Consider the following 18,643-nt stretch of genomic DNA (forward strand, 5'->3'; position numbering starts at 1 on the left):
CATCCCTTTAGAACATCACTTCCTACCTTTTGTCAGTCTGAGTAACTACCCTTAACCTGTACTCTGTTTTCTGTTTTGTAGCCAGCTTGCTATCCATTCTGCTATCGGTCCCCTGACTCCACATGCTCTGATCTTAACCATGAGTCCACAATACAGTACCTTATCATAGGCCTTTTCAGAATCCAAATAGATTACATCCACTGCATTAACCTTGTCTACTCGTTCTGTTACTTCAAAGAATTCAATAAGGTTGGTCAACCATGACTTTCCCTACTGAAATCCATACTAACTACTCTTGATTATATTTTTGTTTTCTAGATGTTTTTCTATTATCTTAGCATAAAGATTCCATTATCTTTCCTCCCAGCAACATTTAGCTAACTGGTCTATAGTTCCCTGGACTTGTTATTCCTATATTTAAAAAGGGAGATAGAACATTAGCTGCCTGCCAGTCCTCTGGCGCTATTTCCTTTTCTAATGAATTTTTATATATATGTAAAAGTGCCTCTGCTATCTCCTCCCTAATTTCTTTTAATATGTGCAGATGGAATCCATCCGGACCAGGGATTTGATCATCTTAGTTTGATGAGTTTATCAATGATCTCTCCCCTTTCTATCCTGTCTTTATATCTTTTTTGATCTCTTCTTCTAATGTCATGCCCACCTTGTTAGTCTTCCTGGTAAATACTGAGGCAAAGTAACCATTCAATACTTCTATCATTTCGCTGTCATTACCGCTAAGTTTATTTTGTGTATCCCTTAGTTGTCCTATCCCGATTTTTCTTTTGTTATTTAGGTGTCTGTAGAATTCTTTACTATTTCTTTTCATATTCCTTGATAATTTAATCTTGTAGTTCCTCTTTGCATTCCTAATTGTTTTTTTGACTTCTTTCCCAACCTCTTCATATTCCCTTTTGTCATCCTCTCCTTTATTGCCTATGTACTTTGTGTATGCCTTTTTCTTTAGTTTCAATCTTACCCATATGTCTTTTATTCATCCATGGTGTTCATTAATGGCTAGTTTGTCTTTTTTAAAAAAAAGGAATATATTCCTCCTGAACTCTATTGGTTACTTCTCCAATCTGCTCTGGCTCATTTCCCATTACTAGATCCAACAATGATTCCTCTCTTGTTGGGTTTCTCACATACTGGGTAAGCAAGGAGTCCTGTATACACTAAAAACTTCATTTCCTTTTCCTCTTTCCAAACCTCATCTTGCCTATGATTATTATTTGATTTCAAATCGCCTATGATTATTATTTGATTTTCTTTTTAATTCATTTCATAGATTTTCCTGCAAATTTCTTCCTCTACTTCCCTTCCACTATTAGGTGATCTGTAGAATATACCCATTAACGTGATCAACCCCTTGTTTTCCTTTGTCTCAATCCATATGGATTCTGTTTCTATCTAAATGTTACTTATGTTCCTTTCTTGTACTGCCATCACGTTGACTCTAATTAGTACAGCTACCCCAACCCACTTCTTCCTTCCCTATCCTTGCTAAATACATTATATCCTGCAATATTTAACTGCCAGTCCTGTTCGTTATGTAGCCATGTTTCAGTTATCCCTACCATATCTGGCTCCTCACGACGAATTATTGCCTCTAGTTACCAGTTTTGTTTCAGATGCTATACACATTGCTGTACAGGCAATTTAATTTGTTTTTAATAATTGTTCCCCTCACTTTATTTTTAACAATCATTTTGTGTTTATGTTCTATAACTGTATTTGTTCCCTGACTGTTTATGTTACTCTTATTCCTTACCTTGGTCTGACCTATATTCTCATCTCCTATTTCTTTTATCTTCAGACTTATTTTATTTTCACCAGATCCATCCTCCCGTCTTACTAGTTTAAAGTCCTATCGATAACCCGATTTATCCTTTCCGCTCAGACACTGGTCTCATTCCAGTTCAGGTGGAGCCCATCCCAGTGGTACAGCTCCTTCCTGTCCCAGTATCCAATGAAATAGAACCCCTCCTCCCCACATCACTCTTTCAGCCATGCATTCATCTTCCTGATCTGCCTATGCCAATTAGCATGTGGCTCGGGTAGTAATTCCAAGATTACCAGCCATAAGGTCCTTTTTTAAAAAATTTAGTGCCTAACTGCTGATATTCTCCTATAGGACCTCCTCCCTTTTCTTCCCTCTGTCATTGGTCCTAACGTGGAACACGACAACTGGAACTTCGCTCTCCCTTTCCAAGTTCCTCTCCAGTTGCTCAAAGATATCTGTTACGCTTACACAAGGTAGGCAACACACCCTCCTGGACTCTCGGTCACAACTGCAGAGGATGCGATCGATCCCCCTCATTATCGAATCCCATATGACTACAACATTTCTATTCTGTTCCTCCCCTCCTTGGATAGCCTCCAACTCCACAATGCCATGGTTATCATTCTGGCTGTCCATCCAATGCATCCTTATCCTCACAGTATTGGTAGGAGTGACCACCGCAAAGTCCTCGTGGAGACAAAGTCCTGTCTTCGCACTGAGGATACCATCCAACGTATTGTGTGGCATTACCACCGTGCCAACTGGGCTAGATTCAGAATAGATCTAGCAGCTCAAAACTGGGCATCCATGAGGTGCTGTGGGCCAGCAGCAGCAGCAGAATTGTATTCCAGCACAATCTGTAACCTCATGTCCCGGCATAATCCTCACTCTACCATTACCAACAAGCCAGGGGATCAATCCTGGTTCAATGAGGAGTGTAGAAGAGCATGCCAGGAGCAGCACCAGGCGTACCTAAAAATGAGGTGCCAACCTGGTGAAGCTACAACTCAGGACTACATGAATGCTAAACAGTGGAAGCAACATGCTATAGACAGAGCTAAGCGATTCCACAACCAACGGATTAGATCAATGCTCTGCAGTCCTGCCACATCCAGTCGTGAATGGTGGTGAACAGTTAAACAACTAACGGGAGGAGGAAGCTCTGTGAACATCCCCATCCTCAATGATGGCGGAGTCCAGCACATGAGTGCAAAAGACAAAGCTGAAGCGTTTGCAACCATCTTCAGCAAGAAGTGCCAACTGGATGATCCATCTCTGTCTCCTCCCGATAGCTCCACCAGCACAGAAGCCAGTCTTCAGTCAATTCGATGCACTCCACGTGATATCAAGAAACGGATGAGTGCACTGGATACAGCAAAGGCTATGGGCCCCGACAACATCCCAGCTGTAGTGTTGAAGACTTGTGCTTCAGAACTAGCTGCGCCTCTGGCCAAGCTGTTCCAGTGCAGCTACAACACTGGCATCCACCCGACAATGTGGAAAATTGCCCAGGTATGTCCTGTCCACAAAAAGCAGGACAAATCCAATCCGGCCAATTACCGCCCCATCAGTCTACTCTCAATCATCAGCAAAGTGATGGAAGGTGTCGCGACAGTGCTATCAATTGGCACATACTCGCCAATAACCTGCTCACCGATGCTCAGTTTGGGTTCCGCCAGGACCACTTGGCTCCAGACCTCATTACAGCCTTGGTCCAAACATGGACAAAAGAGCTAAATTCCAGAGGTGAGGTGAGAGTGACTGCCCTTGACATCAAGGCAGCATTTGACTGAGTGTGGCACCAAGTAGCCCTGGTAAAATTGAAGTCAATGGGAATCAGAGGGAAAACTCTCCAGTGGCTGGAGTCATACCCAGCACAAAGGAAGATGGTAGTGGTTGTTGGAGGCCAATCATCTCAGCCCCAGGACATTGCTGCAGGAGTTCCTCAGGGCAGTGTCCTAGGCCCAACCATCTTCAGCTGATTCATCAATGACCTTCCCTCCATCATAAGGTCAGAAGTGGGGACGTTCGCTGATGATTGCACAGTGTTCAGTTCCATTCGCAACCCCTCAAATAATGAAGCAGTCCGAGCCCGCATGCAGCAAGACCTGGACAACATCCAGGCTTGGGCTCATAAGTGGCAAGTAACATTCGCGCCAGACAAGTGCCAGGCAATGACCATCTCCAACAAGAGAGAGTCTAACCACCTCCCCTTGACATTCAGCGGCGTTACCATCGCCGAATCCCACACCATCAACATCTTAGGGGTCATCATTGACCAGAAACTTAATTGGACCAGCCACATAAATACTGTGGCTACAAGAGCAGGTCAGAGGCTGGGTATTCTGCGGCGAGTGACTCACCTCCTGACTCCACAAAGCCTTTCCACTATCGACAAGGCACAAATCAGGAATGTGATGGAATACTCTCCACTTGCTTGGATGAGTGCAGCTCCAACAACACTCAAGAAGCTCAACACCATCCAGGACAAAGCAGCCTGCTTTATTGGCACCACCCTGAACATTCACTCCCTTCACCACCGGCGCACTGTGGCTGAAGTGTGTACCATTCACAGGATGCACTGCAGCAACATGCCAAGGCTTCTTCGACAGCACCTCCCAAACCCACGACCTCTACCACGTAGAAGGACAAGAGCAGCAGGCCCATGGGAACACCACCACCTGCATGTTCCCCTCCAAGTCACACACCATCCCGACTTGGAAATATATTGCCGTTCCTTCATCGTCGCTGGGTCAAAATCATGGAACTCCCTTCCTAACAGCACTGTGGGAGAACCTTCACCACACGGACTGCAGCGGTTCAAGGAGGCGGCTCACCACCACCTTCTCAAGGGCAATTAGGGATGGGCAATAAATGCTGGCCTCGCCAGCGACGCCCACATCCCATGAATGAATAAAAAAGGTCGCAAGTACATTGTTCCTGTTGGACAGGACCGATGTCTGCGGATCTGCCTTCTCTACCTCCCCTTGGTTCCTGGTTAGAAAAAATTAGCACAAAGCCAACACTTGTATTCTCTGTAATGAAAAAGATTGCTCCTAAAGTATGCTGCTGAACTTCAATAGGGAAAATTTGTAGGGCTGAAGAAAATAGCTCGCAACTGGGAATTAACTCATCAAAATTTGAGCTGCACTACTAACAATTGAGGTAACTTACACCTTCGACAACAACGTAAGACTAGCGGGAGCCTATTGACATCCATGGAAAGGAAAATCAGGTGAGGTGTACCACAGATGGGTGATCCAATACTGCCAGGTCTATGACCCCACCAAAGTTGAAAGTTACTCCCCAATAATGGAGTAAGACCAGGGCCTGTCACAGGAGGTAAAAAATTGGCTACATTGTACATCTTTTGCACTACGATGAGTAACTGAAAAGCACTTGGGGATTCCATGTAAATTGTACGTTCCTACAGATCCAAAGAAAGCGAAACATGACAATCACAAGTGGTCAGAATTCAATTTAAATTGAAACCTGTCTGTACTAAATTCTCTGATTCAAATTAACTTCCATAACTCTAATAACAATCTGATTTAGAGACAAGCTACGTTACTGCCAAAGCTCTTTCCATTGGTTTTAAAACAGATTTGTAAACTAACCAACAGTTTGATGACAAATAGAACATCAAATTAAAAACCGGTTATGAGAACAAAAAGCTTTCAGTACTTACAATAATTCAGTAAATTGTGAAAAAAGCAGCAGATTCAAATTGGCATTAATAAACTCCACTAAGACAAACATATGTAAACCAAAAAAACAAATCTTGTCATAGGTAATCATTTGGACACTAAGAATCTTGAAACTGATTTCAGCAGCAGAATTAGTAGAGTCGACTGAAACCACCATCAAAAAGATAGGTTTTAAGGAGGCTTTTAAAAGTGGGGAGAGAAGTAGCAAGGTAAATAAATTGGTGGAGCAGCCCCACACTGGGAGATAAAGTTAGTGTGGAGAGAGACAAGACCTGAAGGATGGCAATTTGCCTGTAAACCAATTAGATATCCTTTTCTAAAAAATATACAGGATTAAAAATTTCTCAAGTTACAGCTAATACTAAAATGTCAAATAGAACAGAATGAATTGTCTGTCGTCTCTTATCTAAAATATGTTTATTTTAAAAAGTCCTACATTAAGTGATGTTTACTGCTTTTAGTTTACACTAATCTTCAAGAACTTGGTTAATGGTGGCCACTTAAGAGGTGAAAGCAGTGTCTATGGAAAAGGCAACAGCCGCGGAGAGCATTCTATAAAATGGTTCCCTTATCATATTAATTAGGTTATTAGTTCAGTCTGACTCCCCAGTGTTTTGTTAAAATCATTTCTAAACTAGAAATGGGAATACTCAGCCAAAAGCAAATTTTGCAGCCTTTGAAACTTATTAACCTTCAGTTCTGTACTGATGTCAATAATGCAAAGTGACACCAGTTTTTATGTAATATTGTGCACATAATCTTGTATGAACACAGATGTCAGTCCAGTTTATATCTATGATGATGCCAATAGTGTCACTTCTGAAGCATTCAGTCCTCCAAAGTACAAACTACAAAGTGCAACCAGCAAACTACCATTGCTTAAAAATGTATTCAACTCAAAATTGCATTGAGTATTGACTTTCTACCATCTGAAACACTTTATGCATTATCACAATTCTGTTCTTCCGTATCATTTGCCTTATTTATACCAGGGGTGTCCAAGCTCCAGCCTGCTTCACAGTTTCAAATGGCCCAGCAGCAAGCTCCTGATTAAAGAAAAATCTGCCAGCAGAAACATCTGATCTACTAGTGGGTGAAAAATAACAAGAGACAATGCTCCCAGCTCTCAGAGGGCTGATATGCACTTTTTGGTCCCAACAATCCTGCTCTCCCTTTCCAATCGAGACTGTCTCAGGGATCCACAATACAGCAAGAGACAAATGTGTGTGTGGGGGTGGAGGGGTGAGAAAAGAGAGCAGCTCTACTGAAAGCAGGAGGCATGAGTCAGTTCTGTCCCACTAAGAGCCAACAGCATTTTCTATCTGATTGTTATTTGTTATTTGATTCCCCATCAACAGGTCAGCTGTTGTCTCTGGCAGATTTTTTAATAAAAACGTGAGCACATTTCATTCATACTGCTCACCTCGTTCAAGTGTGGCTCTGTGATGAGATTTGTTGGGAGGGGAAAAAAAAGAGGTGGAGGAGGAGGAGGAAGGATTGGAGTCAGGACTTGACCAGCTCACTTAGATCAACCCAAAACAGCCTTTAGACTGACATGGGCTGAAGAGCCTACCACAGCAGTACCCTGCATGCCCAACTATGTCCACCCACAGAAGATCAAGACTCTTAGACTACCCCGAATCCTATCCCACACTGGTGCTGTTCTGCCATCACCCCAGTCTTCCCCAATATTCAGTGGCACTGTTCTTCCAATACACTAAATTCTTCATTCAAAATCTTAATCCTCATTTACAAATCCCTTCACAGCCTTACCTAACCGTACCTCTACAACTTCCTCCATCCTCATGTGCCACCATATGCCCTCCTTTCTTACAACTTAGGCTTCTCCCAAAATACCTTATTTGATTTCATAGCAAATTGCTAGTTCCCATGAGTAAGCCAATGCTTTTGATCTAAAACTTATAATCCTCGTACAAGGGTTAGTGCGCTTTAAATCTCTCAAACTAAAAAGGTCAAACAAAACAATAGCTAATAATTATACATTTCTGAAAATGTGTACAGGCTGATCACACAGGCAGAAAAATAAAACACTGACGGATCATATATTTCAGGCTGAACTCCAAATTGTATTTATTATAAGATGCCAGTTCATGGAATCATAGAAAGGTTACAGCACGGAAGGAGGCCATTCGGCCCATCGAGTCCCCGCCGGCTCTATGCAAGAGCAATCTAGCTAGTCCCACTCCTCTGCCCTTTCCCCGTAGTCCTGCAAATTTTTTCCTTTCAAGTACTTATCCAGTTCCCTTTTGAAGGCCATGATTGAATCTGCCTCCACCACCCACTTGGGCAGTACATTCCAGATCCCAACCACTCACTGCGTAAAAAAGTTTGTATAAAAATAAAACTAATCAGTAGGTAAAATAGCAATACAATAACATAACTGTTACCAATGTTTAAAACAGTTTTCTGAACCCAAAATAAAGTGCTTTTGAATTTTAAATGTCTTTTTTCTTTTGAAAGAAGAATAGAAGGCCAGCCAGGAGAGCACTGAAATAGTTTGGAGATAACAAAAGCATGGATGAGGGTTTCAGCAGAAGATACACACATCTGTTGGGTGTGGGCAGCCCCCCTCATCACAAGGATTGTGGGAGGCTCTCGCTGTATAGGACTAATCACCCTATCAGCTGGTATAAAGGTGGTTACTGCCATGGAAGGAGCTAAAGTTATTTTCTCACTTTTGCAACAGTCTAAAATGGCTAAGAAGAGAACCACTACCAGCCTGGCTACTGCAAGAACATTAAGCAAAATGTTCATTAAGGAAAAACTGCTGCTGTGGTCTCAACAAGCATTAAGTAATGTTAATAATTTCTTAACATAGCAGGCATGTTAATAGAGATATGAAATTAGGAAATACTAATTAAAATCTGAAAGTTATACAAACTGTGTTGTGACTGACTGGCAAAGACACTAAAAATCATTTACAGTAATTACGCTAAACTCATACAGTTTGTAGTTGACAAACAATAATCTTTTGATCAATTTATGAACTGAGTATCAATTTAATCCTCACCTCATCCAAGGTTTTGATATCAATTTGTTTCTCCTGAATACCAATTGGCATAGGCTGAGTTGCAGGAATGACTACTTGTTCATAGACTTTGTTATTCTCTCGCTCAGTACCTTCTGGAAGAAACATCTGTACAACATTAAAGCGTATAGTTTAACGTATGCATAGGTTCAAAAGGAATCATAAAAGGAACAGATACTAATATTATTTAGACTCAGCGTAGGACCATACCACATCAGATCTACTTCATTTTAATTGACTACATACTGATTCAAAATTCACACTCTTAACAAGAGTATAGTTACAGTGGCTATTTTTGTGTGCATGGAGGATCACATATAAAAAAGATCAAATACAAAGTAAAGCTTCCTTATCAATATGCCTAGTCTCTACACCGCGAGTATGCCACAGTGCAGCAAGAAATCTTTCCCACTTCCCACAGCAGCCATCCTTACAGCTTCTTAGCATAAAGCTGCCAATTTGGTATTAATTTGCACCAAATTATGGCCAGGTTTGTCTCCATTAGAAGGTTGAGGCTGCTTGATCTCATTTTGCTTGCAGGCAAAAGAGAAGGAAGCCATTCATTTCACCACTCTAGGGTGCATTTAACCCCAGAGGAGAAAGAGCAGCACTAACAACACTTGAGTATCCTGGATTCTGATAAAGGCTCCAAGGTACACCTTTGTTGACAGCAAAAGAAAAAAAAAATTGTAAACTGAAAAATTGGCAAACGTGTAGAGGGGAATCATTTAAGACTAAACAATTTTAGTGAAGGCCATCTCTCGCTGTAAACTTAAACTGAGAGGTGGCAAAAGTGCTCATTTGAAAACATTTTTTTTTAAAGTTCAATCTTGCTATTCAGAAGAATATTGTTTTTTGTTTGGAGAAACTAAGTGGTTGGGGCAGAGCAGAGGACAAAAGAAGCCTTGTAAGCTACATAAACACTATGCCATTTGCACAATGAAACGTCCATTTGATGTTAACTATATTCACAACATATTACCCAGCCTGGTTCTTGGATCCAAGTATTACCAAAGTTGTTCACTCTGTTCAGGTTGCCTTTAGTAAACAACAAAAACATACCTTAGCGCCAGCAATAAAGGCTGAGGATTGCACTGCTTCACTATGTGAATCGTAAACATGTGGGTAATGGATTCGTTCATAATCATACTGCCTTGTAAGAATCGGTGCTATTCGCGCATTCTGAAGAGCATGCTCCCTATAAAGTGCGGAAAAGAAGTTGCAACTTTAAAATCACATCCAAATATGTTTCAAACTTAACCAAACTGCCTTCATATACCCCATTTATCCTCTATTAGGGAAATCCTACCAAAAAGTAATGTGTAGCTCATTTTACAACAGACATTTTAATGATTGGGGCACCTTACATGTTATAAAACAATGCTTTCAGTCTTGAACTCTGCTTGGGATATCAAGAATGAAACATTTCAGCTCTGTGACAGAGAACTGTTTGCAGAGCAGATGATCAAATGTATGCACCGAACTCTAATCCCATTTACCACTGATGTATCAAGATTTATGACATTTAAATCGACACATGCAGTAAATAACACATTTAGATTACTGTCCGATCAATCCAATAAAGTGTTGCCATCTATTTAAAAATCACAAATGCAAATGAAGACTACAAGCAATATTTCAATAGTCTTCACAGACTTTCTAACAAAAAAACTCTCCCTTTAATCTTTATTCATTCCATCTTCAAAGTTTTGTGCTGACTGCCCATGAAGTCTGTACCTCCATAGTAATGTCAGAAACTCATGGCAATGATGTATTGAATTTTATCAAAGGCAAATCATTTTTTTTTTCTTTATAATATTGTGGAGTGAACTATAGCATGTCAATGCTCAGTAATATTTCTGCCCATAAATGATAAAGCATTCAGTTTAGATTAACTGGTTATGATTTAAAATCTTCTCTTTAGCTAATAATTAGACATGCACTCCCCAGTGCCAGTCGCAAAATCAATTTTTTTATCATTTAAAGGTGTATCAAGAAACGCAATGTAGCAGGTTTCCAAATACTTTCATGTTAACCTCACTGAAAAAAGTACGGCATTTATATTGTATTACTGCAAATACTTCCACGCAGCAGTAACAAAAATAAAACCAATGCAGAGAGATAAATAAAAAAATGTTAGTCATACTTTGCTCATTGCAATAAAAAATAAGACAGTACAGTACGCCTCAGGGTAGAACTTCTGTGGGGCGTCACTGATCTCCCGCCATAAATTCAGCAGAAGATCGGCAGAAACCCTGGACAAAAAGAGTAAACAAGTTTATGCCATTTCTCCAGGGTTTCCAAAGTTATGACAGGAGATCGAAAGGGCCCCCATTGAAATACTACCCTACCTCCCCGATTTATATAATTGGCATCAGTTTGCTTCAGTGAATTAAAAATGTTATCATGCTACGTTACAAGGAAATATACTAATGAAAGACCATTTTACAATGACTGAGCTGAGCATCTCAAACCACAGAATGACGAAAGTAACATCGCTAATCGAGTTACATCAAGTCTACAGCACAGAAACAGGCCATTCAGCCCAAATGGTCTATGCTGACATTCATGCTCCAGAAGAACCTCCACCCTCCCTACTTCATCTAACGATATCAGTATACCCTTCTATTCCTTTCTCCTTCGTGCTAGCTTCCCCTTAAATGCATCCATGCTATTTGCCTCAACTATTCCTTGTGGTAGCGTGTCCCACATTCTAACCACTCCTTGGGTAAAGACGTTTCTCCTGAATTCCCTTTTGGATTTATTAGTGATTATCCTATTTATGACCTCTAGTTTTGGACTTCCCCCACAAGTGGAAACATTTTCTTTATGTCTACCCTAATCAAATCCTTTCATTATCTTAAAGACCTCTATCAGGTCACCCGTCAGCCTTCTCTTTTCTAAAGAAAAGAGCACGAGCCTGTTCAGTCTTTCCTGATCAGTATATCCTCAGTTCTGGTATCATCCTTGTGAATCTTTTTTGCACCTTCTCCAGTGCCTCTATATTCTTTTTATAATATGGAGACCAGAACTGTTCACAGTATTCCAAGTGCAGTCTAACCAACGTTCTATACAAGTCTCTGCTTCTCTGCTTTTCAATTCTATCCCTCTAGAAATGAACCCGAGTGCTCAGTTCGTCTTTTTATGGCCTTGTTAACCTACGTCACTACTTTTAGTGATGTGAATCTGTACCCCTAGGTCCCTTTGCTCCGCTACCCCACAGACTCTTATTATCCAAGCAGTATGTGGCCTCTTTATATAAAATGCCCCACTACACACTTACATATATTGAAATTCATTTGCCAATTACACACCCATTCTGCAAGTTTATTGATGTCTTCTTGCATTTTGATGCATTCTTCCTTTGTACTAACTTTACCACAGAAATTTGGTGTCATCTGCAAATTTTGAGATTGTACTTCTGATTCGCAAATCCAAATTGTTAATGTAAACAGTGAACAAGTGGTCCCAGCACCAATCCCTGTGGAACACCACTTCCCACCTTTTGCTAGTGTAAGTAGATACCCTTAACCCGTACTCTGTTTTCCGTTTTGTAGTCAGCTTGCTATCCATTCTACCACCTGTCCCCTGACTCCACGTGCTCTGACCTTACAATGCAATACCTTATCAAAGGCCTTTTGAAAATCCAAATATATTACATCCACAGCATTACCCTCGTCTACTCTTTCTGTTACTTCTTCAAAGAATTCAATAAAGTTGGTCAAGCATTACTTTTCCTTTTGAAATCCATGCTGACTATTCTTTATTATATTTTCATTCTCTAGATGTCTTTCTATTACATCTTTGAGTAAAGATTCCATTCTTTCCTACCAGTGAACGTTAAGCTAACTGATCTATAGTTCCCTGGACTTGTTCTAACTCCCTTTTTAAATATAGGAACCACATTAGCTGTTCGCCAGTCCTCTGGCACTATTTGCCTTTCTAATGAATTTTTATATATATGTACTAGTGCCTCTGCTATCTCCTCCCTAACCTCTTTTAATATTCACGGATGCAATCCATTAGGACCAAGGGTCTTATCCTCCTTAAGTTTGATTAGTTTATCAATTATCTCCCCCCTTCTATCTTAAAATGTTTTAATATCTTTTCCCATCTCTTCTTCTATTGTCCGATCCACCTCATTAGTCTCCTTGGTAAATATGGAGACAAAGTAACTCAGTGCCACGGGCTAGTGAGTATAGAAATAGGAGGATAGAACAGATGAATGCGTGGCTAAAGAGTTGGTGCAGGAGGGAGGGTTTCAGTTTCCTGGATCACTGGGCCTGCTTCTGGGGAAGGTGGGACTTGTACAAGTCGGACGGGTTGCACCTGAACCAGAGCGGGACAAATATCCTTGCGGGGAGGTTTGCTAGCACTGTTGGGGGGGGTTTAAACTAACTTGGCAGGGGGATGGGATACAGAGTGGAGCTACAATAGGGGGTGATGTGCAGCCATATATAGAGAAAAAAACAAGTCAGCTTGGAAGACAGGGCAAATATGTGAGGGCAAGGCTGGATGGCATCTATTTTAATGCAAGGAGTCTTGCGAATAAGGTGGATGAACTGAAGGTGTTGATAAACACATGGGAGTATGATATTGTTGCTGTCACAGAGACATGGTTGAGGGAGGGGCAAGACTGGCAGCTCAATATTCCGGGGTACAGAATCTTCAGGCGAGACAGAGGGGGAGGTATAAGAGGAGGGGGGGTCGCAATATTAATTAAAGAATCAATTACTGCCATAAGGAGGGATGATATATTAGCAGGTTCCTCTAATGAGGCCATATGGGTGGAGCTTAAAAACAAAAAGGGGGCAAGCACTTTGATGGGAGTGTACTATTGGCCCCCAAACAGTCAGGGGGAGATAGAGGAACAGATATGTAGGCAAATCTCAGAAAATTGTGCAAATAATAGGGTAATAATAGTGGGGGATTTCAACTTCCCCAATATTAACTGGGATACTCAGAGTGTAAAAGGCTTAGAGGGTACAAAATTCTTAACGTGCATCCAGGAGAGCTTTTTGAGCTAGCATGTCGAAAGTCCTACAAGAGAGGGGGCGGTACTGGACCTAATTCTAGGGAATGTGGCCGGCCAAGTGGAAGAAGTGCTAGTAGGTGAGCACTTTGGTGAAAGTGACCATAATTCGGTGAGATTTAAGGTGGTCATGGAAAAGGACAGGGAGGGGCCGGAAATAAAGGTTCTAAATTGGGGGAAGGCCGATTTTAATAGGATAAGGCAGGATCTGGCCAAAATGGACTGGGATCAGCTGCTTGTAGGAAAATCCGCATCGGGGCAATGGGAGTCTTTCAGAAGGGAGATTGAGACCATACAATGGCAACATGTTCCCGTAAAGGTCAAGGGTGGTTCCAAGAACTCCAGGGAACCTTGGATGTCAGGGGATATACGAGAATGGATTAGGAAAAAAAGGAGGGCTTTTGGCAGATACAAAAGGCTAAAGACGGAGGAAACCCTAGAGGAGTACAAAAAGTGCAGGGGGATACTTAAAAAAGAAATTAGGAGATCAAGGAGGGGCCATGAAATAACACTGGCGAGCAAAATAAAGGAAAATCCTAAGATGTTTTATAAGTATATTAAGGGTAAGAGGATGACTAGGGAAAAAATAGGGCCCATTAGGGACAAAAATGGCAATCTGTGTGTGGAGCCGGCAGATGTAGGAGGGGTTCTAAATGAATTTTTTGCATCTGTTTTCACTATGGAGAAGGACGATGGAGACATAGAAATACGGCAGGGGGACTGTGATATACTCGAACATATTAACATCGAGCGGGAGGAGGTATTGGCGGTTTTAGCAGGCCTAAAAATGGATAAATCCCCAGGCCCAGACGAAATGTATCCCAGGCTACTGTGTGAGGCAAAGGAGGAGATTGCGGGGGCTCTGACACATATATTCAGAACCTCTCTGGCCACAGGGGATGTGCCAGAGGACTGGAGAACCGCTAATGTAATACCATTATTCAAGAAGGGGAGTAGGGAAAAACCGGGGAACTACAGGCCAGTGAGCCTAACATCAGTGGTAGGAAAATTATTGGAAAAAATTCTGAAGGACAAAATTAGTCTCCACTTGGAGAAGCAAGGATTAATCAGGGATAGTCAACATGGCTTTGTCAAGGGAAGATCATGTCTGACTAATTTGATTGAATTTTTTGAGGGGGTGACTAGGCGTGTGGATGAGGGTAACGCAGTGGATGTGGTATACATGGATTTCAGTAAGGCCTTCGATAAAGTCCCCCACAGGAGACTGGTCAAGAAGGTACGAGCCCATGGAATCCAGGGTGCCTTGGCACTTTGGATACAAAACTGGCTTAGTGGCAGAAGGCAGAGGGTGATGGTCGAAGGTTGTTTTTGTGACTGGAAGCCTGTGGCCAGTGGGGTACCACAGGGATCGGTGCTGGGTCCCTTGCTGTTTGTGGTCTACATTAATGACTTGGATATGAATGTAAAAGGTATGATCAGTAAGTTCGCTGATGATACAAAAATTGGTAGGGTGGTAAATAGCGAGGAGGATAGCCTCAGTCTGCAGGACGATATAGATGGGTTGGTCAGATGGGCGGAACAGTGGCAAATGGAATTTAACCCGGAAAAGTGCGAGGTGATGCACTTTGGAGGGACTAACAAGGCAAGGGAATACACAATGAATGGGAGGACCCTAGGCAAGGCAGAGGGTCAGAGGGATCTTGGTGTGCAAGTTCACAGATCCCTGAAGGCGGCGGAACAGGTAGATAAGGTGGTAAAGAAGGCATATGGGATACTTGCCTTTATTAGCCGAGGCATAGAATATAAGAGCAAGGAGGTTATGATGGAGCTGTATAAAACACTGGTTAGGCCACAGCTGGAGTACTGTGTGCAGTTCTGGTCGCCACACTACAGGAAGGATGTGAACGCTTTGGAGAGGGTGCAGAGGAGATTCTCCAGGATGTTACCAGGGCTGGAGCGCTTCAGCTATGACGAGAGACTGGGAAGATTGGGTTTGTTTTCCTTGGAGCAGAGGAGGCTGAGGGGGGACATGATTGAGGTGTACAAAATTATGAGGGGCACAGATAGGATGGATACTAAGGAGCTTTTTCCCTTCGTTGAGGGTACTATAACAAGGGGACATAGATTCAAGGTAAAAGGCGGGAGGTTTAGAGGGGATTTGAGAAAGAACTTTTTCACCCAGAGGGTGGTTGGAGTCTGGAACTCACTGCCTGAAAGGGTTGTGGAGGCAGGAACCCTCACAACATTCAAGAAGCATTTGGATGAGCACTTGAAATGCCATAGCATACAAGGCTACGGACCAAATGCTGGAATATGGGATTAGAGTAGACAGGGCTGATGGCCGGCGCGGACACGATGGGCCGAAGGGCCTCTATCCGTGCTGTATAACTCTATGACTCTAATATTTCAAAAAAATTCAGAAATTCAATATTTCTGCCATTTTGCTGTCATTACCTGTGCATCCCTTAGTGGCCTTATCCCTATTCTGATTTTTTTTTATTGTATGTGTCTGTAGAATACTTTACTATTTCTTTCTATATTCCTTGATAATTTAATTTTGTAGTTCCTCTTTGCATTCCTAATTGTTTTCTGATTTGTCATCCTCTCCTTTATTATCTATGTACTTAGTGTATGCCTTTTTCTTTAGTTTCAATTTTATTCATCTCTGTATTTATCCATGGTGTTTCATTATTGGCCAGTTTGTTTTCTTCTTAAAAAAAAAGGAATATATTTCTCCTGAACTCTATTGATCAACGTTTTAAATATTTCCCATTGCTGTTCTATCTCTGTCAAAATTTTTGAATTTACCTTCCATTCTCATCCCCTCAAAATTATCTTTTTTCCAATCTTTGCTTTGGTCTTTGTCTTACTTATGCCTTTCTCAATCTTTACTTTAAACCTTACTATGTTACGATTGTTATTGCCTGGGTGTTCCCCTGTGCTCATTTCTCTTATCTGTTCTGGTTCATTTCCCATTACTAGATTCAGCAGTGATTCCTCTCTTGTTGGGCTTCTCACATACTGGGTAAGCAAGGTTAAGTTCAGCCTTGTATTATTTTAAGCCCACATGTTTTTTTTGTTAAAATGCAATATTAGCAAAAGTATTAGTTAACTTTCTTGTAAGTATTTAGTGTAACAGTGGAAGTAAATTATTTAATTTCAGATGCGAATGTACATTGTACAAACTGCAAAAACTCCATTCCCTACTACTTCTTGCCAGTTTAGGAGTAGTTCGAATCCCCTATGATTATTATTTGATTTTTTTTAAAACTCATTTCATAGATTTGCCTACATATTTCATCCTCTACTTCCCTTCCACTATTAGGTGATCTGTAGAATATACCCATTAACGTGATCAATCCCTTGTTTTCCTTTGTCTCAAACCATATGGATTCTGTTTCTATCTAAATGTTACTTATGTTCCTTTTCTCTCCTGCCATCACGTTGACTCTAATTAGTACAGCTACCCCAACCCACTTCTTCCTTCCCTATCCTTGCTGAATACATTATTTCCTGCAATATTTAACTGCCAGTCCTGTTCTTTATGTAGCCACGTTTCAATTATCCTTACCACATCTGGCTCCTCGCTATGAATTATTGCCTCTAGTTCACCTGTTTTATTTCAAATGCTATGCACATTGCTGTACAGGCAATTTAATTTGTTTTTAATAATTTAATAATTGTTTCCCTCACTTTATTTTTAACAATCATTTTGAGTTTATGTTCTATAACTGTATTTGTTCCCTGGCTGTTTATGTTACACCTTATTCCTTACCTTGGTCTGACCTATATTCTCATCTCCTATTTCTTTTATCTTCAGACTTATTTTATTTTCACCAGATCCCCCCCTCCCGTCTTACTAGTTTAAAGTCCTATCGATAACCCTATTTATTCTTTCCGCTCAGACACTGGTCTCATTCCAGTTCAGGTGCAGCCCGTCCCAGTACTGGTGTCAGTGTCCCATGAAATAGAATCCCTCCTCCCCACATCACTCTTTCAGCCATGCATTCATCTTTCTGATCTGCCTACGCTAATTAGCATGTGGCTCGGGTAGTAAATCTTGGAATTACTGCCTTGAGGTCCTTTTTTTAAAAAAAATGTACTTCCTAACTCCCTTAGTCCTCCCTTTTCTTCCCTCTGTCATTGGTCCCGACGTGGACCACGACAACTGGATCTTCCCCCTCCCTCTCCAGTTGTTCAGAGATATCCTTAACCTTTGCACCAGGAAGGCAACACACTCTTCCAGACTCAGTTCTGACTGCAGAGGACGCTATTTATTCCCCTAGTTATCAAATCCCTTACGACGTCAACCTTTCTACTCTGCCCTCCTCTCCCACCCCCCCACCATTGGACTACTTCCTGCTCCACAGTGTTACGGTTAGCATTCTGGTTGTCCACCCTATAGCCTGCATCCTTATCCTCACAGATAGCAAGTACATTGTACCTGTTGGATAGGACCAGTGTCTGCAGAACCTCCTCTTCTCTATCTCCCTTTGGCTCCCCTTACCATACTGACCAACAGTCACATTCTCCCCTTCCTGTACCTGTGCTTTCCTCGGAGATGTGACTGTACTCTGGAGAAAACTTTCCAAAAATTCCTCCGCCTCCCTTATGTGTCAGAGGACTCTGAGCTGGAGTGTCTCAAGGTAGAGACATTTCCTGCAGTTGTGGCAATCCGGGACACAGTCTCACTGTCCACAAACTCCCACATATCACAGTCCTGACACATAGCTTAAAACTAGAAATGACAGTGCAGGCTATTTATTTATATTAATTTAGTTCCAGATAGAATACAATTACTTGAGATCTAGATTATATTTAATAGGTGGATTTAGCTTGATTACAGATTAATTTGTAGCTAATTAGTCTTGTTTTTTGTTTATTAACTTCTTTATTTTATTATCTCCTTAACTCCTATTAATTATGTATACCAGATTTTAATTTAATGAAATTCAGATCCCTTTAATATTAGTATTCTCTATTCAGTTAATTTTATTTTTCCCCCCTTAGATCTGATTAAATACTTAGCTTAATTATATAATAAACAATTAGCTCAATTATATAGTAAATTAAACACCTGGCTTATTTATATAATAAATTAAAGCCTTAAC

General features: G+C 41.2%; 1 protein-coding gene across 2 annotated transcripts in view; it reads right to left on the bottom strand.

The window, feature by feature from the left end:
* Positions 1 to 18,643, bottom strand: part of ascc3 (activating signal cointegrator 1 complex subunit 3) — a 599,461-nt gene that overhangs the window by 503,022 nt on the left and 77,796 nt on the right. For both annotated transcript variants that reach the window (XM_067984949.1, XM_067984950.1), the window contains exons 7-8: positions 9,602 to 9,737; positions 8,522 to 8,647 (exon numbers count right to left, since the gene is read on the bottom strand). In XM_067984949.1, the coding sequence (XP_067841050.1) occupies positions 8,522 to 8,647; positions 9,602 to 9,737 (262 nt within the window). The remainder of the gene's footprint in view (positions 1 to 8,521; positions 8,648 to 9,601; positions 9,738 to 18,643) is intronic.

Source organism: Heptranchias perlo, chromosome 5, assembly GCF_035084215.1.
Source record: "Heptranchias perlo isolate sHepPer1 chromosome 5, sHepPer1.hap1, whole genome shotgun sequence".
In the NCBI taxonomy this organism is placed as follows: domain Eukaryota; kingdom Metazoa; phylum Chordata; class Chondrichthyes; order Hexanchiformes; family Hexanchidae; genus Heptranchias; species Heptranchias perlo.